This window comes from Cyrtonyx montezumae, unplaced genomic scaffold, assembly GCF_038088225.1.
Source record: "Cyrtonyx montezumae isolate F1298 unplaced genomic scaffold, pur_monq_1.0 scaffold_1, whole genome shotgun sequence".
Classification (NCBI taxonomy): domain Eukaryota; kingdom Metazoa; phylum Chordata; class Aves; order Galliformes; family Odontophoridae; genus Cyrtonyx; species Cyrtonyx montezumae.
In genome coordinates this window covers 25,040,072-25,065,959 of record NW_027071825.1, presented here as the reverse complement: position 1 = coordinate 25,065,959, position 25,888 = coordinate 25,040,072, and the positions used below count along the sequence as shown (strand labels likewise).

The 25,888-nt window shown below is 51.1% G+C and overlaps 1 protein-coding gene across 1 annotated transcript in view; it reads left to right on the top strand.

Annotated features, from left to right (window-relative positions):
• Positions 1–668: 668 nt before the first annotated feature.
• The window catches only part of PAPPA2 (pappalysin 2), a 72,727-nt gene continuing 47,507 nt past the window's right edge, over positions 669–25,888 (top strand). The window contains exons 1-3 of the mRNA XM_065745219.1: positions 669–1,137; positions 3,524–4,580; positions 20,265–20,410. Coding sequence (XP_065601291.1) covers positions 669–1,137; positions 3,524–4,580; positions 20,265–20,410 — 1,672 coding nt within the window. The remainder of the gene's footprint in view (positions 1,138–3,523; positions 4,581–20,264; positions 20,411–25,888) is intronic.

Genomic DNA, 25,888 nt, shown 5'->3' with positions numbered 1-25,888 from the left:
ACGCCGGGCTGCTCGGCGATGTGCGGAGAGAAGCGAGCTGGGCAGGCGGCCGGGATAGTCTGAGCTGGGTCCGCAGGTGCGGCCGCGGCTCCGCTCTCATCCCCTGATCCTCTCCCAGCCCCGAGCCGAGCCGAGCCGAGCCGAGCCGAGCCAGGGAGCAGGTCCCGGCGGGGTGCAGAGCCCGGGAAGGCGGAGGGAGGGAGGGGAGAGCGATGCTCCACTCAGGGTTTATTAGATTGGACATAATCATCTTTAAATAAGGCAGCCCCCCCCCCCCCCTTCCCCCCCCCCTCAACCCCTCCCCAGCGGGGGGAGCCGAGCGCCTCGGGGCTTTCTAGATAAGGGCGCATCTCCCGCTCCCGCAGGCAGCGCCCGGCTCCCTCCTTCCCGGTGTCGGCGGGCAGAGAGCTCCGGCCCCGCAGCAGCCAGAGGGGTCCCCGCGGCCGTGCCCTCTTCCTCCCCCACCTCCTCCTCCTCCTCCTCTTCTCCCTCCTCCTCCTACTCCTCCCGGGCCCGCAGAGGGGAGGAGAGCGGCGCCGGGGAAAAAGTTGGGGGCAGCGGCATCGGGGGAGGATGCTCCGGCGCTGCCCCGACTGCCGCCCGCCGCCCCCCTGAGCCTCCCGCAGCCTCGAGGCCGCCGTCCCCCGAGCCCCCGTCCCCCCTGGGCCATGCCGAGCCGCGGGGCTCCCCTGGTCGCGCTCCTGCTGGCTGCTCTCAGCCTGACCCGCGGGGACCCCCGACCCCCCGCTCCCCAGCAGCCGTGCGGACTGGAGGCTCCGAGCCGCCGCGTGGCCCCCCCGCACCACCCTTACGGACTGTACCCGGGCCGAGCTGCGCAGGGGGGGCTCGGAGCATCAGCCCCCACGGACTCCGGGAAGCCGAGGGGTCGGAGGCCGAGGGCCGCCGGGGAAGGAGGCGAGGAGCCGCGGGGAGAGGCGGAGGGCAGGCTGCGGGGCCGGGCGGTGCGGGTGCCGAGCCCCCACCGGGGCCGGCCGTTCCCCGCCCTGTACTTCTCCGGCGGACGGGAGACGCTGGCGGCGCGGCCGGAGGAGCTGCCCCACATCCCGAGGGAGCGCTTCACCCTGGAGCTTTGGGTGAAAGCGGAGGGAGGACAGAGCAACCCTGCTGTCATCGCAGGTAAAGCCCGACGTGGTGCGGCGGAAGGGATGCGCTGTTGAGACCGGGAGGAGAAGGGGGAGGGGGGGTCAAGGAGAAAGAGGCGAGGTCCGGCGCTGCTCACCTGCGGCAGGTGACGGCACCCGCCCTGTCCCACCGACATCCCAAATCTCGCTCTCCCCACGTCTCGGGAACTCGCCGGGAGAGGAGATGTGTTTTCCGGCCCCTCGTCCCTTCGGGTTTGGGGCGCAGAGCTCCCGGTGGAACCCCCCGGGGCCGCGGAGCCCCGGGAGCGGCGGCCGCACGGTGGCAGCCGCACCTCGCGAACGGACTGCGCGATGCCCCCCGGGCTCTGCATACCCCGGGGTCCCCTCTTCGCGTGGCTGCCGAAGGGGGCTTCTCTCCATGGGGAGAGACGTGGCACGGGAGGGTTAACCCACGGCTCCCCCGGAGCCAGGGGCTGGTGATGGAGAGCTGCGCTGAGAATCACAGAATGAGAATAGTTGGAGTCGGAAGGGACCTTTAAAAACCATTTGGTCCAACTCCCCTGCGCTGAGCGGGGACACCCACGGCTCCATCATGTGCTCAGAGCCCCGAACAGCCTGACTTTGGCTGTCTGACGGCACGGGGCACCACAGCCTCTCCGGGCAACCTGTGCCTCTCCACTCCCCAGCCCTCCACCGAACCCCTTTGCTTCGCTTACCGCCGGGCGCCGCGCTTACACTTTTCTCCCTGGGATGCAGAAGAGGAGCGGGGATGGGTTGCACAGCGGGAAACTGAACCAGTACCCCTCACCCACCCATCGCCCAGCTGTCTGCCCCTGGAGTTCAGCCCTGCAGGTGCTCTGCGTTACTTTCCCCAGCTAGTTTTCCCTCTTTTGTTGTTGTTTAATTTTCCCTAGCGGAGGGTGGGCCCGTCATTACACAGCGACCACTGGCACTGGCACGATCCCCCGCTCCAGGCTTTGAGTCAGCCCCACGCACCTCCGGCTGGCTGAGTCACCCGCCGCTTCCCACCCGCGCCCTGCAGCTGGCAACGCGGGGCCGTGGTGATGGGGACAGGGATGGGGACGGGGCTGGGATGGGATGGGACCGAGCGTCGGGCGCTCGGTGCTCAGGGAGGAGCCCGGGGGGAAAGGATGCTCCTCGTGGTCCTTACGAGGCAGTGCGCTTCTCCTTTCACCGCTCCTCTGGCAGTCAAACCATAAGGGTTATTTGTTCCTTGTCTGTCTCTACTGCCCCAACTTTACGCCCCAGTGCTTTGGAGGGCAGTTTTGTGGCCAGCTCTTCGCATACTGGTGCTAAAGCAGGGCTGCCTCCCTTCATGTTTTTGTGGTGTTGCCAACAACTCATGTTTTAAATCTGGCATTATCACTCTAATCATGGGCACAAGTCACAAACCAGGTTATGTTTTCCATACAGATTAGATGCCAAGTTGTACTTGTGGGTGCCAAGGCTTGTGTTTCCTCTGCAACGTCTCTTCCCCTTTTGGTGAACTTGTAGGGCACTCCCAGGACGTGCTTGCAAGGATGCTGGGTCCCACTGTCCCCATGAGTCTGCCCCACCTCAGTGCTGTTTGCTCTTCTTCTTGCATTTAACCAAATTTTGGGCATCCTAGATTGTCACAAAGTGAACTACAGAGGGAAGTGCAGGGGGACATGACTTTTGTGAAGCTCGCTGCTGCTTTATGGGGGCTGGCAGAGATACCTTATGAAAGATTTCCTTATGAAACCTTGTGCTGGTGTGGAATGGCAACATACGGGGCTTAAGGAGCTTGAGGTTGTTGGATTTTCATGATGATTCAAATCTCAACCCCTCACTGGTGGCTGGAGAAAGGTTCAGGATGGAGTCAAGACTTTTTAAAGCAAAGCAGCTCATCCTCGTGCCCAAGGAATGGTCTCTTCCAGTGCTTGGCACTCGCTTTGAGGAAAACTCAACTTGTCAACTGCCTGTGTCAAAATGCAGTGAGAAATGGTGGCCAGCCTTGTCCCCATGGCAAGGTGCCACAGATGGGGCTCAAAAGGGATGGCGAGCTTGCTGTCCCCAGATGGTGATCCTATGAATGTCCCAGTAGTGGTAGCAGCCACTGGCTGCTGGCTGTTCTGGAGGCATGGCAGTTTCATGTGCATCCAGCCACCTGTGGTCATTAACTGCTGGGTGAGGGAAACCTGGGTCATGGAAGATTGATATACCTTAGAGACTTAGGAACCCAGGATGTTTTGCTTTGGATTGCCTTACTGTAATTCTTGAAAGCTCGGTGTCTCACCTCAGCCTGCAGTCATGTTCCTGTCATCTCAGTCATCTCAGGGAGGGAGGCAGTGGCATGCCATGAGGACACTCGCAAGGCAGCATTGCTCTCCACTCCTCACCACCTCCCCCTTTTCTCTCCAACCCCATCCCCTCTGCAGGCGTCTTCGACAACTGCTCACACACGGCCAGCAATAAGGGCTGGGCACTGGGCATCCGTGCCTTGCGCCTTGGCGGCAAGCAGGACGCCCGCTTCTTCTTCTCCCTGCGCACAGACCGAGCGTCCGCCGCCACCGAGGTGACGGGGTCCCACCGTTACCAACCAGACACTTGGACCCACCTGACCGCCAGCTACGATGGGCGCTGGATGTCACTCTATGTGGACGGGGTGAGGGTGGGCCGCACTGATGGGCAGGGGGGGCCCCTGCACAGCGCCTTCATGGCCTCCTGCCGCACCCTCCTGCTGGGAGGGGACGCCTGGGGGGACGCTCATGCTTTTCGGGGACACGTAGCCGGGCTGGCCCTGTGGCGGGACGTGCTGCCCCAAGCTCAGCTCCAGCGATCCTTCCTTGAGGGGGTGTCTGGAGGCTCTCCAGTGCTGGCCACCGGCTTGGACACCTTGGAGCAGCAGTGGGTGCCGTTCCGCGAAGCCTCGCTCCCCCGGCGCAGGGTGCTGCCCCCCGCCGTGCCCCCCGTCCTCCATCCATTTGGTCCTCCAGCCTGCGGACAGACGGCGTGCGACAACGTGGAGCTGGTCTCCCACTATAACCGGCACTGGCCACTACGTGGGGCCAAGGCGGTGCGGTACCGCGTGGTCAGCCTGGCCGAGGACAGCGGCGGGCGGCCGACGGTGAGCCGCGAGCAGGTGTGGCGGCAGCACCGGGCTCTGAGCGAGGCCTTCCGCCCCTACAACATCTCCTGGCAGCTCAGCCTGCTGGAGGTGCGCAACTCGTCCCTGCGCCGTCGCGCCGTTCTGCTGGGCTGCGAGCCCAGTAAGGTGGGCAACGAGCGCTGCGACCCCGAGTGTGAGCATCCGCTGACCGGCTACGACGGCGGGGACTGCCGCCGGCCTGGGCGCTGCTTCTCCTGGAAGCGCCGCGATGGCGTTTGCCACATGGAGTGCAACAACATGTTGGATGACTTCGACGACGGCGACTGCTGCGACCCACGGGCTACTGATGTTACCAGGACCTGCTTCGACCCCGACTCGCCTTACAGGTATGTGAGGGCCAGGCTGCGAGCTTGTGAGTGTTGAGGATGTTGTGGGTACTGTGGTTGCAAAATGCCCTACAAATGTTCATGGAGTGTCTGTGCATGGTGCTAGGGCATGGGGTTGCTGCAGCTGGGGGCTCTGCATACGTTGCCCTTCTTCCCAAGGGAGAGCAACATTCAATTCATCCATTCCTGAGTTTTTCTCACCATCTGAGGAAGCACAGGGGAAGGATGAGGAGCCCTTCTCTCAGTGCTTTCCCCACAGCCATGGCACTAGATGTGACCCCCAGACGTTTTCCCACCCTGGGATGAAATCTGGTGGAGGCCACCATCACTACCTTGCCTGTGCCCATCTTCTTGTTCCCCATTACTGGTGTGGTGGGTGGTTCTGCTCAAGGTGGCCACCCACTGCCACTTGGCCATCAGAAGGGGTTTTGCTACTTAACAGAGACACGGCCAAGGCTCAGTCCTCACCATCTGTGTGCCGCTAGAGAAATATTTTCATCCTCAGACAAGAAAGGCTCCACCTACATTTAAAAAAGCTGAATTTTTGCTGGTATGAATCAGGGCTTCCATTTGTCAGGATTTTCCCCTGAAAGTTGGGAAAGAAAACAAAACAAAACAAAAGCAAAAAAAAAAAAAAAAGACACCCAAAAAACACAACCACCACACAAAGGAAAACAAAACAAAAACCTTGCCTCTGTGGGAAAATGGCAACACGAGGGAAACAACAAAAGCTTTATGATTTTTCTTTCCTCAGCCCTCATTGGTCTACAGACAAAACAGGACTGTAGGCAAAGCTCTGAAGGGGAAATCCATCGCGTGTGGTGGTTGGGAAATATGGGGGAGCAGACTGCATGGGGCCCTGGGCAATGGGATCTAGTACTTGATCTAGCAGCTGACAACCCTGTCTGCAGCAAGGGGGTTGGAACTTGATGATCTTTGAGGTCCCTTCTAACCCAACCCAACCCAACCCAACCCAACCCAACCCAACCCAACCCAACCCAACCCAAGCTTCTGTGATTCTATGATCCTGCTGCTGCTGAGCTCCTAAGCCCTGTGCTCCCTGGCTGAAACCACAGTGGTTGTGGTAGGTGCACCCTGAATTTGCACCCGTGTGTTTTGTGTGAGATTGGTAGTGTGGGTCTGGGAAGCAGAGAGGTGAGGTGAGCTCGTTGGGTTGGTGACCTTCCTATGGGTTGGGGGATAAATCCTGAAGTACACAAGCGGGCGTTTGGCCATAAAGCATTATACTTAAATGAGTGTTTATGAGGAGCGGGGCAGCTGGGGAACTTGCAGGAGGATTTTTAGTGTGGAAGCCAAAATGGGAGGAATAACAGAAAATAAAACTTAACAAACTGAGGAAAGGCAGCACGGCAGCAGCCAGGTGCCTGGAGGTAAGAGCTCTCAGCATGACCAGAGCCGTGGCAGGGGACAGCACTGCGTTGTCTTTGATGGATATGTGCAGGGGGAAACACGCTTGCCAGTTGTGGACATCTCCTTTCGGGTCAAGGTGGCACAATGGAGCTTTGGGGTTTTTGCATTGTGAATCAGCTCTGCTGTATTTCATTTCAAGGCTCTCTAAGCAGTGGTTTGGATGTGAACGCTTCTCAGGACTGCCAAAAATAATCCAAAGGAGAAAGTCAGCACGAGACGCTGGGCAATTTCTTACTAGTGCTGTCGGCAGATGCCGTTGTTTTGGTGAAGGGCCCCATTACCTTGGCTCGCATGACCTTCTGCACGTGTAAAAGCTTTCACCATCTTAGAATAGCCCTCACCTCTCTATGGCTGCACCTTTGAGACAGGCAAATTCAAGCTGCAGAGGCAGCTCTAGTGCTTCTCAGCTGGTGGAGGTCGCTGTACATTTCTAGAGCTATGTTTGGTCACCTAACATCGATAGCTCAAGAGGGAGATGAGGCTTAGAAAGAAGGGTGTGGCAGGGCTGCAGGGCAGGGAGCAGTGCTGAACCTGTGGCAGTGTTGGTGTGCACAGAGCCAGGCCGTGGTATTGAGCCCTTCCATGGCCACAGCAGGAGATGTGGACAGCAAGTCAAGGGTATGACTGACCACACAAAGAACCAAGGGCACAGACGTGGCTGGAGAGCTGCCCGCTGTCATCCTGCACACAGCTCCTCTTGCTTTTCCAGGAGCTGCTGGCAGTGTAATGCCAGGGTCCTGGAGTAACATTTGTGTTCATTTGCTGCAGACATCATCTTCTTACAAGGCTCGAGGGCTGTTGTAATTGGTGCTCTTGGAAGGAAAGCAGCAACAGCTCATTAACAGCAATTAACACTCAGTGTGGGCCCCCCTTGGGCAGTTACTCAGTGAGGCTGGTGTGTGACACAGCGCATGTGAAAAGAGCAACTGGAGGGCAGCCTGGGTACCAGCAGAAGGAGTAGTAAATTCAGTTTTGCCTCCTCTGGGATGGCCACAGCTGTGATGTTAGGGTCTTTCTCATCAACAGGACACTTGATGGGCTTTAATGCGAGCTTAGCCAGCCTGCCTCCCCGGAGGAGAGAGGCTTAATTGGGTTAGGGCTGTTGGGGAGCATCCCGCTGTTCAAGCAGTTTCTTCAAGCACTAATCCAGATTAACCTCACCGAGAATCTCTTGTGGACAGGCCCCGAGGATGAACAATCACACAGCAACTCTCCCTTTCTTCATACAGGAAACCTGGGCCTGAATAGCAAGCAGTCCACAAGTGCTGGGCTCAGGTTTGGGGGCCGTAAACACGATGGTGATGAGATAGGCAACTTGGGAACTCCAAAGGTAGCAGTACTGATCTTGCTGGACACTTCTGCAGGCTGGTAGGCCCACTGGGGCTGGGCAGGTGTGGTAATTAACAGGGCTTTTTGCTGGAGCCTGATGGATTCCTTGGTGGGTTCTTTAAAGTTTCATGAGTGAGGTTGGACTGAGCTCATAAAAAAGCTGAACCTTTCCTTGCGGGAAAGCCCGCTCTCTCTGAGCTCTTCCCATTGATTACAATTTCATAACTTGGCAAAGATGGATGGGATTGACCTTGGTAAAGTTGTTGCATCCCGAGGACAGGATGTCCACTGAAGTGCTTGTTCATAATGCGATGAAGATCCAGCGGGGGGGGGGAGGGGGCTGAGCTTACCCTGAGTCTTGGTTTGAGTCAATGACCCCAGATTTGCTTTTGACCCTCTCAGCCCAAGTACATCAACACTTGGTACATAAGGTACATCCTTTGGGTCTAGTGCATTATGCCAAAGACAAACCCGAGAGTGGTCTTCTGAGGAGCAATGAACTCTGAGAGACAGCAGTAAGATGAGCTCTGCTCTTTGTTGGTGTGACTTCCCGAGCCTTGCAGTGCATCTGCACTCATGTCACCCTCAGGTGCTGCTGGGGGGCAGCTGCTGCCTTCACTTTCCCCGTGAGATGTGTTTTGTTTGCTTACAAGTCCTATTTCTTCTTCTCGGTCTGCTGTGAAAGCTGCTCCTTCCCTGCCATGGGATGCAATTGTCCGTCCTTGTCTCATACAGGAATTGGATGTGCTGGTGTCTCTGGTTTGGCCTCTCTTCCAGGCTCTTGGGAGAGAGAGAGATCTCCCAAACTTCACCATACATCAGGCTAAGAGTTGAGCATCCCAGAGGGCTTTCAAGGCACTTGTTCTCTCAAAGCTGTGAGAAGGAGATAAAAATACCTTCAGCTCAGGCTAGCAAAGGGAAAGGAAGGGCAACACGCACTGCCAGGGACCTGCCTGGTGCCCTGGCATGGCTGGGGCTGAGCAGGAGGACAACCTGATCTGCGTGTGAGCGGGAGCAGCGGTCTTTGCCCAGCAGCTGTAGGAGCCCAGGCGCTTTCAGGGAAAACAACCCATCCAGATGTGAGCTATTGTTCCAGCAATACCACCATCCCGGGGACTGATCAGATCCAGACAACAATTGTGAAGGAACAGCATGTGTCTGAGGGCTGGGGAATGGGAGTGGGGAGGGGGGGGTGGAAATCACTCTGTTTCCAGCTTTTCACCACTCCCTGGGGTTCCTACTCATCCATCCGTGTGCAGCTGAGATCCCAGGAAATGACCCAGCAGGGTGCTTGGCAGCGTGCTGGTGGGACTCCATCAGCCCCACGCTGATGGGCTCTTGTAGATGATTGATGCACGTTTGGGTTGGCAGGCTGCGCTGCGGATGCTGGAGCTGTTAAACAAGCATACCATTTTTAGTTTGCCTTGGCTCTGCCAACACCGTTGTATAGGAAATCAAATTGCCCCTTTGCAGAGGGCGATGTGGGGAGAGAGATGGGTCTGACACAGCCCAAGCCCACCAAAACAGCATGAGGCAGAGAGATCCAGGGAGGGGAGCAGCGTCAGCCTCAGGGCTTTTCTTCTTTGTGGTTAATGTAGTACTGTTACATTATGAAACTTCCCCCCCCCATAAATGATCTCGCATCCTTTGAGAAAGGCATTTTTAGAATGCTGGCTTGCACACACTCCGGCTGGGACACCCAATCGCCTGGACCTAAAAATAACTTGGGGGCTAGGGACTTGATTTTTCCCCTCCTTATTTATTTATTTAAGAGGGAGGATGTTGGGATCAAACAGATTTCTTTTCCTCTCTTTCTCCGTATTGATCTCCTTCCAGACTAATACTGAGAGCATTTGCCCTTCCATGGGCAACTCCATCCTTGCTCAGCAAATTTGCCCACTTCTGCCAGCCCTGAGAAAGGTCCTTTTCCCACACAGCAGAATTTGTCTTTCTGTGGTGTTTTCAAGCATACCCCACCTGTCTGTGCTGTGGGGAAGGGTAATTCCAGCTCTCCAGATGGGCAACCTGAGACACGGGAATCCTAGCCAGCCTCTGCAGCAGCATGGTCCTGGGGCTCTAATGTGCTGCCTCCTGGGTCCTGGTAGGGTGAGAGAGGCATTTAATGGAAGGAAATGAAGCTGTCCAGGCCTGACTAAATACAAGGCATGACCTGGCACTGCTATCTGCACAGTTTGCCCCATGAGGAATACTTAGCTGGCTCCCCATACAGTGGTGGTGGGAAGCAGGAGCCTTGCAGCCACTGGTGTTATCCCACTTCATGCTCCTGGGGACATCTCCCTGCACCTGGAGTGCTACTTCATTCATAGGCAGAAATGAGGAGAGAGCTGATTTACAACAGATCTCCTGCGGTTCAGATGAAGACCGAGCTTATCTATACCGAGACAGGAAAAGAGTGCTGCAAGACTCAGCCCTGGCCCAGGAAGTTTTCTATTTCTCCTAGGGACAAACAACCCAGGCAGAAACTGAACCATACCTGGCTTTGTTTAGCTTGGAGCCTGCTCTACAATAACTTGCCACTGTTGAATTCTGCCTCGCGAAACCACAAGGGGCTGCAGACATGTTCCTGTGCTCCTTCACACGTGTTCTGTGTAACGCGGGTGGCTCGGCAGCCAGCATCAACAGCAGGATAAGGCAGCAGGGGACAGCCAGGCTCTCTGAGGCATGCTGGAGTGTGCTGGAGCTGTGCTACTGCCGTGCCAAGATTTGGAGCAGAGCCACGTGGAAAGACGCTGGGCTCCCAGCCTCACCACGCTGCTGTCGTGCTCCTACCTTCCTCACCTGTAGGGTGAATAACCAGAATGAATAATATCCACTGAAAATAATGAAGTGGATAGCATATTTTGTGTGGCTTATCTGGATGGTATACAGACAACCAGTTACTAAAGAAAGGCTCACCTGTTGCTGATGGTTGAAGCTCACCCAGGACTCCAACAAGAGAGCCTTCCCCAGTGGTGGTCAGCCCTTAATGGGGTCTGGGAGAGGTGCAGCCAGACTGCACCCCTTCTGCTCACACAGTGCATTGCCTTCACCTGTGCTCCTGCAGCTGACTCAGTGCTCACCTCAGGTGCTCCATCAGTGGTTCAGGCCGTGATTCAACACTTCCCATAAACTCACCTATCTCAGATGTGAGATTTTCTGCTCTGCTTCTCTCACATTCTTCCCATTAACTCCCCTGGGTTTGGAAGTGATGATGTCCTATGATGCTAGCTCTGCACTTCTTCCCAGGGATCAGTCCTTGTGCAGCCCTGGTGGATCTGCAGGGGCTTTTTCGTTTGCTAGGTCTGCAGATGGTCAAGCATAAATGTTGGGTGGAGGAGAGTGGTTCTCTAGAAGTCACCACAACCATGCAAGCATCCTTCATGCCTTCTGCAAGTAGGGGGTCAGCACAGGACACAGGACCCCAGCCCAGCAGGGTCCTATCACTCAAGCATACACCCAGACAGAGCTACACTTGGCCGTGGGCATTGCTCCTTCCTTGTGTACTCTCAGAGTACACGTACTGTCAGGGTTGGAGGTGGATGAGTTATGGACTGCCTCAGGGATAGCACTGGAAGCCACCTTAGAGAGCTGGAAAGTGGCAGTGATTGTCAACGTTTACCTCCTTTCCAATGGGTTGCTGTTCAGAACTTTTCTCATTGGGCTCATGAAAGAGAAGGTAAGAGGGAGCAGGAGGGCTGATGTCCCTTTTTCAGTTGTCAGGCCTGTTTTTCCATTGATGCTGTTGCTGGGTGTATGGCTTGGGCCCTCCCTGGCTTGGCAGTGATGATATCTCAAAGAATCACAGAACTGTAGGGGTTTTAAGGGACATCTATAAATCCTCAATTCCAACCTCTCTGCTAAAGCAGATTCCCTACAGGAGTTCTCACAGGTGTTCAGGGGGGTTCTGAATACTTCCAGAGAAGGAGACTCCACAGCCTCTCTAGGCAGCCTGTTCTTGTTCATGATGCTCTTTGCAAAGCCTGAACCCACAGACTGGTTTCAGGCAAACAAAAATTTCAGCATCTGTGTTCCAGCAGTCAGGAGGGATGAATACAAGGTGGGGAGTGACTGCAGCCTTTACTGAGGCTTTGGAGATATCAGAGAGCTGTTGGGGAGGAAAAAATTTAAATCCATGCCTCTCCTTGTGGGTTTGGAGTTCCTTTAGAGTTCACTCCTATTTCAATTTTTGGGACATGCTAACCTCCAAACGAACCAAGTTTTCTATGTGGAACTTGGAGTGATCCCTCAAGTGAGGGTCCGTAGGTTGGGCTCAACCCCAGGAGTCTCAGAGGCACATCCGACTTTTATCTCTTGCTGGAGGCCAGGGAGGATGAGATGCTCCACGTGTCCTCTTCTCCCACCACAAGAGGCCAGCTATTCTGAAAGCCTGTCTCTCCCCTAATGAAAGATGTCCTCCTACCTTGATGGGGCTCAGATGTGTCGCACGTTTTACGATGATCTCACTTGTGAGGAAATTGAAAGCCTCTTTGAGGAAGAGATGGCTGTGATTCACGCTGGTAGAAATAGAAAGGCCAAACAAGCAAATGGAAACTCCCTATTGACCACGTCCCTGCAATTTAAAAGGGTTTTTACTACCTATTCCAGTATTAATTTGAAAATCATATACATTTACTCTTACATACTACAATCAGATGGGTTTTAAGCCATTAAGGCCCATTGGGTCAATAACCACCATTTTCAAAAATCTATTAAATACCCATTTCCGTGGAAATAGAGCTCCTACAATTGATCACAGCTACCAACTCCCATTAAAATAAATCCCAAACGCTATCAACTCCCTCAAGATGTAGAGCACTAAAACACAGATTGCTGGGGCAAATTTATCCCAGGGGGAAGTTGATGGTCCATTATACTTAAGCAACACGAGAATTGTCACATAAGCCAGGAAGTTTATGGGACTTGCATGTGTTAGTCTTCCCTGAGGGGGTAAGGAGGAAGGTTCGTGGGGTGAGTCGGTAGCTCTAACACAAGCTCAAAGCCAGGCACCCACGGGAGCTTTTTGGGAAACATTTGGCTTATTTTATATTAACTTACAAATGTCTGCAGGCTCTGGTTGTTTGACAGAAGCAGGTGATGTTCAGGGGTTGAAGTGCTGGAAGAAATAATGAATTTGTGGGTCTGTTCTTGGTAGAAAAGTATTTTTCCACTTTGCATATTGCAGTGTGCGTGTGTGTGTTATGCACTCAGAGACTGCATGAGTGAAAAGTGGCAGGAGTGTCACCTTATAAAGATGAGGATGTTCTTCTTCCAAGTCCTTGTCTCTCTGCTCCAGGAAGGAAGCACTTTGGGGCTGCTGACATTGTGACAGACCCTGAAGTAGGCTGCGGAGATTGCAGGAGATCCCTGCAGGTTGTCTGCCCGAGAAGTGGCTTGAGATAGAAAGATAGTGCCCAGGGAGATGAAAATGATGTGCAGAAAGTGGGACATAAGAGCTGTGCAACTCCTAAAGCCACAGCAAAGCACAAACTTAGTGCATTCGTTCTCAGCATCAGAGGGCAATAGCTCTGCTCGTGACAAAGGATATCCCTTTCCCTCCAGCAATGAAGTGATGTTGGATGAATTTGGGTTGAGAATGGAGGAGGCACTGTGTGTTCAACAGCTTAATGGAATTAAATTTGAAGCAGATAAAGGAGAACCTGTGTGTTTCCATCTCTGGGGAGGGTGTGGACATCTAGAAGGAATGTTGTGGTGCTTCTTGCCTGTGCTGTGCAGCTGATAGGGTTCATAATAAAATGGTTTTGGTATCATACATCATGGCCCCATGAGCCCTTGGGGACCATTTCTGTCTGTTTCTGGTGATTTCTGCAGTGCAGGATTGACTCAAACCTCAATGTTTTTTGATGAACCCCTTTGGAGAGCTCTTCCCCTCCAAAAAAGGTTTGCTTGGTTTCCTCCTGGACTCCTAAGAGGGAGTGAATGCTATCCCTTCAGAGATGGCTCAAGTGCCACCTCAGCTCCATTCAACCATCATTTTTCATTATTTTATGAGAAGTGGGGTGGGAGGGTGGAAGTAACGACCCGGAGACTTCGAAAGCTGTAAGTCTGTTGAGATTTGCAGGTGGATCTAAGGTCTGTCAGCATGAGGAGAACCAGATCAGCCAATCTTGTTAAGCTCTTTGTTCACCTTTTCAGACATTGTGATATATCACAGTAGCTGTTCTCCAGCCACATGACCTGCCATCAGTACTTCTAGATTCGAGGTGGCACTTCCTTCACCCCCCACTGCAAATATCCACTGAGTTTTATCTGTGAATACTTTGATTTCTGCAGTTTAATCTCAATTAAACTGATCTTCAGCCCCAGATTCTCTGCTCAGCAGACCTCCTTGTTCATTCTGTTGGATTTCTTATTTCTGAAGGGATCTTTTGCTCTTCATTTTCACTGGAGTCAGCCTGACTTCAGGGAATTCCCATTCTACCCTGCTCTCCCAGCCTCTCCAATGCAGCCATGCCTGCTGCTTAGCCCTGTTTTTCCATTCTTAGTTCAAGAACTGTCTTTATTCCTCTGTCTAAATTAATCTCAATCAAGCCATAATTAGTTCAGGACAAGTTTTCTTTCTTTCATCAGCTCTTTCATAATTCTTACACTGTTTACCAAAACCCAGTCTAAAATAGTACTGGCTTTTGCTGGTGCAGTGATGATTTAGTAAAGAATTTTGTTAGCCAGCACTTCCAGGAATAACTGGACCATGCTGTTGTGGGCAGCATTTATTCTTCAGCCTATCTCAGGGCAAAGTGCCCTGCAGGGCTTTCTAGTCTGACACTGATGGTATTGTTTTTTCTTACCCAAATCTGACCTCAGGAAGTTGCACGCTCCCATCTGATGTAGCTGGCAGCAGGTCTGCTCTGTGCTATGGTCCACGGCCGTCTGGTCTCTGTGCCCAGTACATCTGCACAGAAGGGGCACAGCCTTGAACCACAGCCCTTTTTATGATCCTGTCCTCAGCTGTGCCAGTACAGCTCTGCCCCTGCAGCATCTGCTGCTGCTTCTTCAGTCCCAAAGCCAAATCCACATCCCACACAGAGTCTGAGTGTTTCCTCTGACTGCAACAGGAATTGCTCTCGTAGAAGGGAAACCCTGATCCCCGCAGCCCTCATATAGGAGCTTTTTGGCCTGTCATCCTTTTTGACATTTTGGTACCCAGCACCTCCTGCAAAGTTTGAACTGTCTCTTATACAATGCTGCTAGTGTTGGCTGCTCCTTGCTGCTCTCAGTGCCTCAGGGTTGGCCTTCCCAGGCAAGCCCAAGACATGATGAGATGCTCTTATCCTCTGGGCACCCAAGTGGCTTTGGATTCTTTGTCTGGAGTCCAAAACACTGTGAAGCTGACGAGAGACTCCCAAGAAGGCATCCTGCCAGTTGTGCTGTGCCTCCTGTGAGCTCAGAGCGTGGCCTGCCTGTCCTTCCAGCTTCCCTTCGCTCCTCAGACAAGTTTAATGTCTGCGTGTGCTACTAGATGCTCAGATGACTGAGCCACCTTCTTAAGGTGATGCCAGCAGTGATGCTTGTGGCATGGCAGCATAGTGCTGGGCTGGAGTCAGAGCTCCAAGGTTTGTGGTCTTGGGGAGCTGAAGAGTCTTAACAAGTATGGAAGACTTCAACTTCCACTTAAATATATAGCATCCCCGAAGGTGCACTGCCAGGAATACCATGGCAGGTAAAACCCAGAGTGCGAGGCAGCTGCAGTGATGAGATCTACCATCAGTCCTGTCTGAAGGTAGGCCAAATAACACATCTTGGACCTCTTTTGACTCCCTATGGAGTTGCCAAGGAGGGAGAGCCACGGCAGGAATGAACGATCTTTGCTTTGGTTCTGCATCTGGAGGAGCATCTCTTCACTGACAAGATAGAGAATTCAAAGAGTCTGCCCTTTGAAAAGATTCATACCACTTGGTTCAGCACCAGTCTTTGTGGACTGAGTTGTGTCTCTTTGTCTTTCAGCTGATTTTCCACAAGGAAAGTTTCTGCACGTTGTGTTAACCCTTTGTAGGCCATGGGGAACATACTGTCAGCACAAGTTACTGGCAGGCTGGTTCATGTTCCTGGGAAGTCTGAGGGATTCCTCATTTGTCAAGAAGAGGTTTGGGGAAAAAAGGATCCTCCCTGCTTGGCAGGAGTAGGAATTTCCTTGCGGTGGATGAGAGACATGAAAGCAGAATCCCCTGTGACTTCATTAGGCTGGATGGTTAGCCTGGAGCTGGCTGTGTCTCAAGTATTTTCCAGCTGTCCATGGAGGGCACTTGGACAATTTCCATTCAACCCCACTCCCACATCCCTTCTGAAAAGCCTACAGGGAAAAGACTTCTATTTTTGCATTGAAGTGGAATTCCTGTGGCATTACACACTGTATCCTTTGCAATACTTAGAGAATTCAGTCTGATTTATGGTGCTGCATGGTACATGTTGGCCTTGCTTTTCATTCAGAAGTGCCATCTTTTGCCTTTCCTCGATAATGGCCATTTTTATGGCACCAAGGCTCCTTGCTGCTCTTGCTTTTCTTCTCTCACCTTAAACAAAATCAGGCTTTTGTTAGAGTTCGGTTGCCCATCCTACCACCCAGTAGATCAGCAGATCCTTTCCTTTTTCCCACTTCTGCACCCACTTCACGCGAAGGCTGTACATGGTCCCAAACCTCCAAGGAAAAAGTATGATTTTTCTGCTGCTTAGAGCAGAATCTTTGGGTCTTCAAGCCTTAACGACAGAGCATCAGGAATTTGAATTAGGTATTAGGATATTTTTTTCCATGAAATTGACTAAATAAATAGTGGAGTAGATTTCCAAGAGAGGTAGTGAAAACTCTGTCCTTGGAGCTGTTCAGGTCTCAGCTGGATGTGGCTCTGAGCAACTTGATGTAATTAGACAAGTTTTGGACCTAAAGAGGTCAGACTAAGTGACCTATGGAGATCCTCTCCATCTGCAGTTATGGGTCTCTGAATCCACAGCTCTTTGGAGAAGGTCATAGAAGCTGCTGGGCTTCTTATTTTCATCTCCTTTATTGAGTGCCTGAAATTTCACACAGTGACAGTATGTTATGTCCCATACTCAGTCCTGTGCTCCTGACCCATTATCATAGGTTCATAAGGTTGGAAAGGACCTACAAGATCATCTAGTCCAACCATCCTCCTATCACTATCCCTACCCAACTACTAAATCAAATCCCTTAGCACCTCATCTAAACGCTTCTTGAACAGTGCTAGGGATAACATGACCACAGAAGCATCAGTGCTGCTCCATTGTACTGCTGTAGCACAGTACAATATCTAGACTTCCTCATCCTGCTTATCCAGTAGCCACAAGTCCCACAGATGTTCACATGATACCTAAGCCTGCCCTGCAGTCAGACTGTCCGCTAGCACCATTCAGATTGTGGTGCCATAAGTGAGTGAGAACTAGTGAGCACCAGCACGATGAAAACCCTCATATCTGGACTCACTCCTTCAAATATCATCATTCCAGATGGTGTTCATGCCCACATTTCATTCGAGTAATGGCAGCCCACGATCTTTCCTTCCTTATTCACCATCTACTGTTGTGTATATTCTTCTTGCAAGCTGCACTCTCCCAGAGTTGCATGTATTCCCCAGGCCAAAGTGGCTTCGCCACGCATCTAGCTGATCACCACTGAGTTTATTTCTGCTCTTGGGGAAACATCTGGATATCTGAAGTCCTTTTATGCCCCCTTTCTGTCCTCTCCTTTATTCTCTGTGTAGAGTGTTATTTCTTGGGTATGTTTTAATTTTTTTTTCCCCCACACATCCTTCTGGCTTTCCCTGCGCTTGTGTGCTGGTTTGCAGCACCCACCATGCCATAAATACCATCTAGTTTGGAATTCTCCTATCTTGAAGTAGCTGGGAAGCTATTTGGGGAGCAGAGGAGATGTCTGTCATTTGGTTCTTTCATGGAGACCAAAAGCTTCTCTGCTATCCCCAGGGAAAATCACAGAAGCGCCGAAAAGGAGGGAGAGCATGACCTTGGCAGTAAGTGACAAGTAAAGACGCCAGTTGCATGCTCCTTGTCTCAGATAAGAATGCCAATGGGAAATAGGGTTTGAGGGGAATCAGGGTTGCCCATTCTAGGTTTGTTTTGGTCTTGCTTGTGTCTTTAGGGATGCCAGTAGGATGTGCTGCTTTCCTTGCCACGGTAAGTGAAACTGGGGTCCCTTCCTCTCCTCCTCATCCATCCAATCCATCTGAGCATCTCCATGCTGGGACTGCTTCCCCTACCCTTAAAACAACTCCAAACCATCCAGATCTTTCAGTGGAGGAAATTAGTTATTTATAATTAAGGGTTGACCAAAAAAAATGCTGCTAGTGTCAAGGGAACAGCAGGCGACAGCCAGAAAAACATGATGTCTCCAGAAGAGAGGCAGCGGGAATATCCCTCTGAATAGGGCTGACGTTAGCTCTCGGAATTTGGACAGCCTGGAATGGTTTGGGGCTATTTTTCCAAGATATCATAGGTCAGGAATCAACATTATTTTTAATTCTGTGTCCCCCGAGCAGCTCTGGTGCATGAGGGAGACTTTTTCTCCCTTCCTTGTACTCTATTTCTATGAAATTCTTGCTTTTCTTCCTTCCGAGTCATGCCACAAATATGTCCTTCAGGTTTATTTATTCTTCTCCCTATCTATTCCTCTCAGCCTGCTCCCATCTTGGTTGGGTTGCAGAGATGGCGTCAGCATGGCGCGTGTCTGGGATGCTCAGGCGAGACATCACAAATAAGAGATCATGTTATCCTAATTTGCTGTTTCCGGTTGGGAGAGTTTTTCTTTCCACAAGCTTATGTGCCTGAAGAAAGCGTGCTGGGAATGCTGCTTCGTGGTGGGAGACCTCAGGGCCCAGTGAAGAAGAGGTGGTCATCTCATCCCACCATTAAATGCTGCCGTGTGCTTCAACCAACATTTTCCAAAGTGGCTGACATTTTGGAGCTACTTTGTCACTGAGAAAGTGACTGAGATGCCCAGGACAGGTTGGCCTATCAGACTGGCAGGTATGGGGAACCTAGTCAGCAGATTCCAATTATCTGATACTTGCCAAGTTGGTAATGACTTCTGGAAACCTATGCTGTTTCAGATCCAGGGAGATGGTCACACTTGGTTTGATGTGCTATTTTCCATGTGCCATCCTGCTCTAGCATGCTTCTGCAATCTCGGTCCTTTAAATTTTTGATTCACTTTTTCCTCCTCTTCTTGCATTTGCTGTAGCAACCTCTCTCTTTCTAAGCCAGTCTGTTGGTATAATAACTTCACTAGGGATCTTGCCATTTCAAACAGTGTATTTGCACATTTCTCACTGGTTTCCCTTCTCATTTCACATCTTGGATGAGAACATGCCTTTTTCCTCTTAGCCCATGTTTAACTTTTAGTTCTCTCTTCCACAATTCAGCATGGTGAGGAATGCTTTAATGGATACCACTTTTACAGGAGCTGCTAGTTCAAACACAGCCGGTGTGCCTGCATGGCTGGTCCAGTGTAAAGAAACAGTTGCATTCCCTTCGTGATCCCTCTGTGCGACTCGAGGATGCCAATTGCTCCTGGAAGCATGAGAATAAGTGAAATGCTTTTCACCACCTTAATGTTACTGTTGGCCTTATGCTGGGGATTTAGTCATTCTTATGACATATTTCCACAATGGTGCATTTCCATCATCATTCCACAGTGTATTTGAAGCCTTTCCATGTGTTTTCTTTCCCCTTAGGATCTCTTAAGTTAATGCAGCCTTCCCCCTTGGGGCTTCATAAACTGTGGGGTCAGGCTCCTCAGATTTTGAAGACACAGAGGCAATGTCTTGAGCTACCTGTCCCAGTGCTGCCTCAGCTCATGAGATTCATGGCACCGAGAGTGGAAACACTAGTAGTTAATTTAAAAGTGCACCTGGCTCTTGCTGCAGAGCCCAAGGCCCTACAATCCCACTACTATTTTTATTGGAATTGTTGTTATTATTATTAAGTTAGATCCTGATCCTTTTACACAGCTGAGGACATGAACTCTGTAAAGATCAACACTGTTGGTACACCAGTGAATGCAGAATAGATCTCTGACCTGTGCAAAAAGCGCCTCAAAGACAGGAGAGCAAAACTTAAATTTCCTGACTACCATTTTTGCTCCAAGCACTGAGACATGCCAGCCCTGCAGTTGCAGCAAGGATCATTTTAGAAATGCCCCAGCACTTGTGAGTGCTACCACTCTGCTGTTCATTGTAGGATGAATGCAATATTTCTCACCCACACACCTCTCCCAGTTCATCACCTTCTTGTGCCTTTCAGAAATGGACATCTTGGAATAAAAAGATACCTGGAACACAGATATCCAATAGCTGTTTAGTCTCAATCTGGAGAGTGAAGGAGAGGCAGACAGCAACATCACCATGAGGTTTCCTCACTAAATGTACCCTATGGTGGAGTTATTTCCAAACTTGCTTCCCTCTCCCTCATGTCGGAGCTCCTGAACTTCTCTCCTGCGGGCCATCCCAGCCCATCCCACTCAGAGGGAATATCCCCAAGATCAGGCCATGCCCCACTTTGTGATGAGCTGGAAGGGAGATGTCTCGGAGCAAAATACTGTTCATACTCTGCTTCTTTGTGCAACATGCAGGCATGGGGGTGAGGTTGCACACTCTTTGATGCAGTACATACTTGTGTTCAGTAGGGATTCCCCATTCTTACCACCCACTGCCACCTCCCAGCATACTGGTTGCCCTGAGGAAATGGGTAGAGCCAAGACCCATGGTTGTGAAATCCTACAAACAGATTAGAAACACTGGCGACAATACTTTGGATTTGCATGACTGCATCCCACCCAACCCCAGCACTAACCCTTTCCAGCTCAACCGTGGGCTGCTCTCGCTTTTCCGCTTTGCTGTGTTGATGTGTTTGCTGACTGTCTGCTCTCCCTTGTTCTTGCAGGGCGTACATGAGCGTGAAGGAGCTGAAAGAGGCACTGCAGCTGAACAGCACCCACTTCCTCAACGTTTACTTCGCCAGCTCAGTGAGGGAAGAGCTGGCTGGTGCTGCCACTTGGCCATGGGATAAAGAGGCCCTTAGTCACCTGGGTAAGCAAGCTGCCTGACTAATGGGGTCTCAGCCGGACAACTAAAAAGAGGCACTACAATTTGCTCTCAGGTAGAGCTGGGAGAAAAAGCAAGTTTGTTGTTTGAGACAAAGCCTTTTGTCTATAGGTTGCTCAAGGAAGTTTTAGGGAGGTGTTCCTCCAGCTTAGCCCTTCTTTGGTATGGGTTGATGTTTTGGCATCAAGCAATTCTGTTCAGGTAGCCTGTGAAATACTGGGGCAGAGACTGTGGCGAGAGCTACAGGCTATGGAGAGGAGGCAAGAATCACAGTAGTCATGTTGGTTTAAGAAAGGCTGGTCCTACAATAGGGCAGGGTGGATCCTCTCAGACCATCCAGATCCATCCTCCAGGATGCTAGAAATGATCAGCTTCACCCATGACAAACATAAACCAGGAGTCTCAGTGATTTCAGAGCCAAGACCCCAGATACGAGCCATTTCAGAGCACAACAGTGAGCATCATCTGCTTCCAAATCCAGCTGCAAATGTGAGGATGACTATCAAATTTAGGCCGTGTTTTTACAACTTGACTTACTACCCTGTGAAGGCATGGTACTCTTTGGCTTCAGTGAATTCAAGGCAGCTCATAAAGGTCATCATGGCAACGCTTCACTAGAATGTAAATGTACTGTGTGTTTTCTCCCATTTCTACTGTCTCTCTTTTTTCCTGCCTCTCCCTCCACCTCTTCAATGTCGGAGTTTTCTGGCAGAGCTCTTTAGACTTTGTAGTCAAAACATCTAAAGTGTTTCTCAATAAGTTACTGGAAATAATTACTTGTGACACCTGCACAGCAGATCTAGACCTTCTGCTTTTACCAGCGCACGATGTGCAACTCTTCAAGTTTTACACTGCTCTTAAAGACCTGTTTTAAAGCTCTTCTTTGCCAGCTTCCCTCCCTCAATGGCATATTGCTACAGTTGCTAGTTGAGGAAGGCAAATCTCCATGAAATTTATTCCTTCAGCTTCCAGAAATCACTTCCAAGGCTCGGCTTGACAGTCATCTTCCTACAGCAAGTGCTTCAGCCACGCATGTTCTCGTCAGACCCCTCCCAACAGCTCACCAAGAGTTGTGCAGAAGGGGAATCAGGGTAACTGCTTTAATCAAAAACTTGCATTTAACACTGCTCTCGGAGTCCGTGTCCAGCCAGAGCCCTTAGGCAGAGTGGCACCATCTGGAAATGTTGGATCAGGGTTTTACCGCGGACGTTCAGGGGAAGAGGGGTGTTGGCTGGGCTCTGGTGCCAGAGCTGTGAAGTGTAAAGCTGGATCTGAACTTCTCTGAGGCTCTGGCACAGACCAAAGACTTTGGTTAAAGACTGTCCTTAGGCTTAGATTTAACGAGCTGGAAAGGGAGGGTGACAGACTCTGTTCTCTGTAAACAGTAGGCTCATCAAGTGTTTTGTACCACACACAATGTACATTATTGTCAATGCAGAAGAAATTTAGGACTGAGTAGGACATTATTGGAAAATCTGAGTAAATGTGAAGGTACAGCAGGGAGGAAAGAGCAAGGAAAAGCTTGGGAGGAGCAAATAGTAGCTGGAGAAAATTTCCTGAACTTCAAGGACCTAGCAATGGCAAGGGGTGGCAGCAGGCCTGTACAGAAGAGTGGAGCCAGTCTCCAATAATACATACTTCTTCCCTCCTTGAAGGGGCTTAGCTAGTCTGTTCTTCCTGATGGTCAAGTTTTAAGGCTGAGCCCCCTCCCATCAGAAGTGTCACACTCTTTGTTCTCTACAAAGATAACCCTCCACCAAAACTGTTCTCTTCCACTTCAGTTCTCCTACTGAATCAGATTCGTCCTTGAGTTTTATGTGAGTTCTCCTAGAAACTAACCTGCCTTCTGGTCATGCTTTGCTCTCCACTTGCTTCTATCTCTCTCTCAGAACTGGATTTTCATAGAGGATTTCAAGAGAAATAACATGAGACTTTTTCTCTCCAACTCCCTCTTCTTCTGTTTCAACCCTTTCTCTCATCCCAAAGCTCACAAGTTGACTGTTTTCAAAGTATTCTTCACATCTCTAGTTGTTTTCCAGTTTGGATACTGAAACTGATCTCTTTCACATCCAAGTGTGTCCACTGAGAAGGCCCTCCCCAGCTTCCTATGAGCATCTTCACCTGCAATTTCTCAGCAAACTGGTGGCATAACACAATGGAAAACGCAGCAATAACAGCAAAGCAGCAAGGTCCCAGGTTACAGCATGTGAGGGTTTGTTCAAATGCAACAGCTGTAGGTACAGAAACAAAAGAAAGAAGCTGCTTACCTTCAGAAGGCCTCAGGTACACAGAGATCTCCAACAAGATGCCCTTCCCTCCACTGCCAGCCCTTAAATGAGGTCTGGGAAGGAGGAGATCCTAGCTCCACTCCATCTGGTCACTCAGGTACATTACATGCAGCTGAGCTCCCCTGGGTTGGCCTTATCAATGACTTAGCATTTCTGCTACAAGTGGTCATGCCATTTTCTTTGCCTGCCCAAACTGGTTTTGGCTTACTAGAAATTATGTGACCATTCTAGTGCTGATGACCTGCAGATTTATTGCTCTCCTCCAGACTGGTTTCATAAGTTGGAATATCATGCGGTCTCTCTGAAGACCCCATCTGAGCCCAGCAGTAATACCAACAAGCAGCAACCATGCTTTCTGAAGTGCAGAGGGTAATGACTGACTTGGAGAGGGTGACCAACCTTCTGTAGGCCATGTTTCAGCTGCTATATAGCTACAAGATTGAGATAGCTTGCAGCCAGCTGGCAACAGAGGCAAAATCTGAAGTCTATTTGCACCACTCTGTATAATCATCATTTCTACCTCAGTGTTTCCTCTATACCCACAGTGACTTCTCCTCAAATTCATCATGTTCTTGCTTGGAATCCAGAATTCATATCCTGAGAGCTTTCACGTGCATCTCTTTAACTATGAAAGACAGGCATGAAGAACTCCCGTCCTATACAAAAATTCATCCCTCTGCAACAAGAAGCCTTGTCTCAGAATCCCAGCAATGTAACAATACAAACACTTTAAATTTTTGCATCTGCATGAGAACTGTTTTTGTACAAACAACGATAGAAAGGCAACAGAATCATGAATATTTGAAGTTACAAACATTTTCGGTAGTTATATAAGCTGAGGCCATTTTTCTGTAGTTATATAAGCAGAGGCCAGCTCATATATCTGGCTGAGGTGACTGGATCCTGAAGGAGGGCCAGTCGTTCCATCAAAGGTACCGTAGGCAATGGCCATCTTCCTGTCTGACTAACGGTCATGGGTTTGTTCCATTAATTGCCATGACTCAGTGCTCGGGGAAGGCTGGCCTGCGAGACAGGTTTAGCTTTGCGGTTTGCTGTTCTTGAGCGTGTGTTCCCTTGAAACAGCCCTGAACCAAGAGCAGCGTGGCTTCTCTGGGGTCAACCTGAAGCAGAGCCCCTCTGCATTTGCCGGTGACTGCAGCCAGGAGAAGAGTGAGGTCCTGGGACTTGGAGCTCCTGGTTGTGTAAATGCTGAGCCTGGGGGTCAGGCGTGAGAAGGAGGGTTCATGCAAAGCTCAGTTCAGTCCATCTCCAAGAGCAGAAGGAGGCAGAGGTGAGGGGAAGGTCTGTTGTGCAGAGTGCAAGAAAGGAGACTGATCTTGGTGCAATGGGGTGCTGCAAACACTTCTGTAGTTTGCCTTTGCATCTAGGACCCCCCAAGAGGGGAAACAAAGCATCCCAGTCCGAAGCAGGGGCTCTCTGCAGCCCTTTGCTCACCAGGGAGCTGCGGGGAGAATAGAAGGACAGGGAGGTTCTGGAAGTCAGGCACAGTTCCCATGCTGTTTCTAGTTCTGCCATCTAACTAGCCACACAAAGCACTAAAAATACCAATGTCCTCATGAAGTGTGGGGGAGGAATGGCCTCGGGAAAGCCAGAAGAAAGGAGGGAGCAATAGGGTATCCCAGCCTTGACATCCCTCCCTCCCCTGCGACAGCTCTCTCCCTCCCTGTATTGGAATCCCATTTTTCCCCGTGTTTGGGAAGAATATCAGGTTTCTGCTGGAAGGACAGTTTGGTCGCAGAGCCTCCGGTGCCCCTCCGACCGTCTCTGTGGTTAGTGCTGCAGGATGCGTGCAGGGCTTTCACATCTCACTTCTTTTATTTATGAACTTTATTTTCTTTCTGCATGCACATTCCTCCTTCCAGACCTTTGGGCAGGCAGCTCCCTGCCTTGTTCAGGCTTGGGTTTGGCTGCAGAGATGTCTTTTCTTTCTGTTTTGTTTTGACTAAAGTGAAAAGCAGCTTCCTGCCTGCCCACTGGGCTCTCCGTCGACGGGGTGCCCTCTGTAGTACTTACCAGCCTGATAACTGGGGGATGGACAGCTTGCAAAACCCTTCTGAAAGAGAGGACACAAGTGAACGTGAAGGTGCTGGAAGGATTTTCAACCTCTTAGCTTCCCGTGGCTCAAAACCAATCATAGACCAGTAGGACCAGGAGCTTAAGCAGTGCAAGGTCCTTCAATCTGGTGCTCTACAAATGGGGTGAAAGAGAATGCAGCAGCTTTGTAACCATCCTTTGCTCTGGGCCAACAAACTGCCCTCCACACAGGAGGAAGAACAGCAGGCATGAGATTTTAGCTAGGACGTGGTGCCACATCACAGCTTGTTGTCGCTTCCCACCTTTCTATCCACCACTCACGCATGGAAGATATCACCCCTATTTCTTCATCCCCCTTTCAACCTGTTGGGTTTGTAAGCTCAGGGCACCTCTGAAGGCCCCTTTCCAGCCCCAACCCAGTGTTTGCCCAGCATGGCTCCACGAGTGGAGTCACAGTTCTGCTGGTCCCCTGCCAGGGACACTGTGATCTGGAGACAGCCCTCTCTTGGAAGGAATGCCCTGTACTTGAGGACATGGAGGAGCCCAGTAGCGCACGGAGCTGATTCAGGAGCAGAATTCAAGCTGTCCACGCTGTGGCTGGAGATGGGATCACACGGTGGCCCTCTGCCAGTTTTAACTTTGCTGGCAGGGGCAGCAATCAGCAGCAAAGATGCAGTAGCCGAGGCTTTGCTGTGAGGTAGCTGGCACAGTAAATTCTCCAGGGTCTTGCAAAGGAGGGAGCAAGCTGTGCCGGAGCCAGCTCTACACTGCACTGCCATTCAGGACAGCTAGGTTAACAGCAGTTGGGCAAAACCAGCTTGCCCTGCCGTTCCCCAGCCTTTGCTATAGCACCATAGGCAGCATGGGGGAGCAAGGAAGGGAAGAGGAAGGGGGAGGCCACTGGAAAAGCAGGAGAATGGGGAGAAAGGAAGCAGAGTTTCCATTGAGGTCTCTGTTTGGGCAGAATAAAGAAAGAAAAGGAAGAGAGAGGGGAAGAGGGGCAAGTTTTGTTCTTGAGCACCCTGAGTGGGCAGTTTCCTAGCAGGTGCAGCACACAGTTGTCACAGAACTTGCACCCTGGGGCAGAAGTCAGAGATGCTGGTGGTGAGCAAAATCTCTG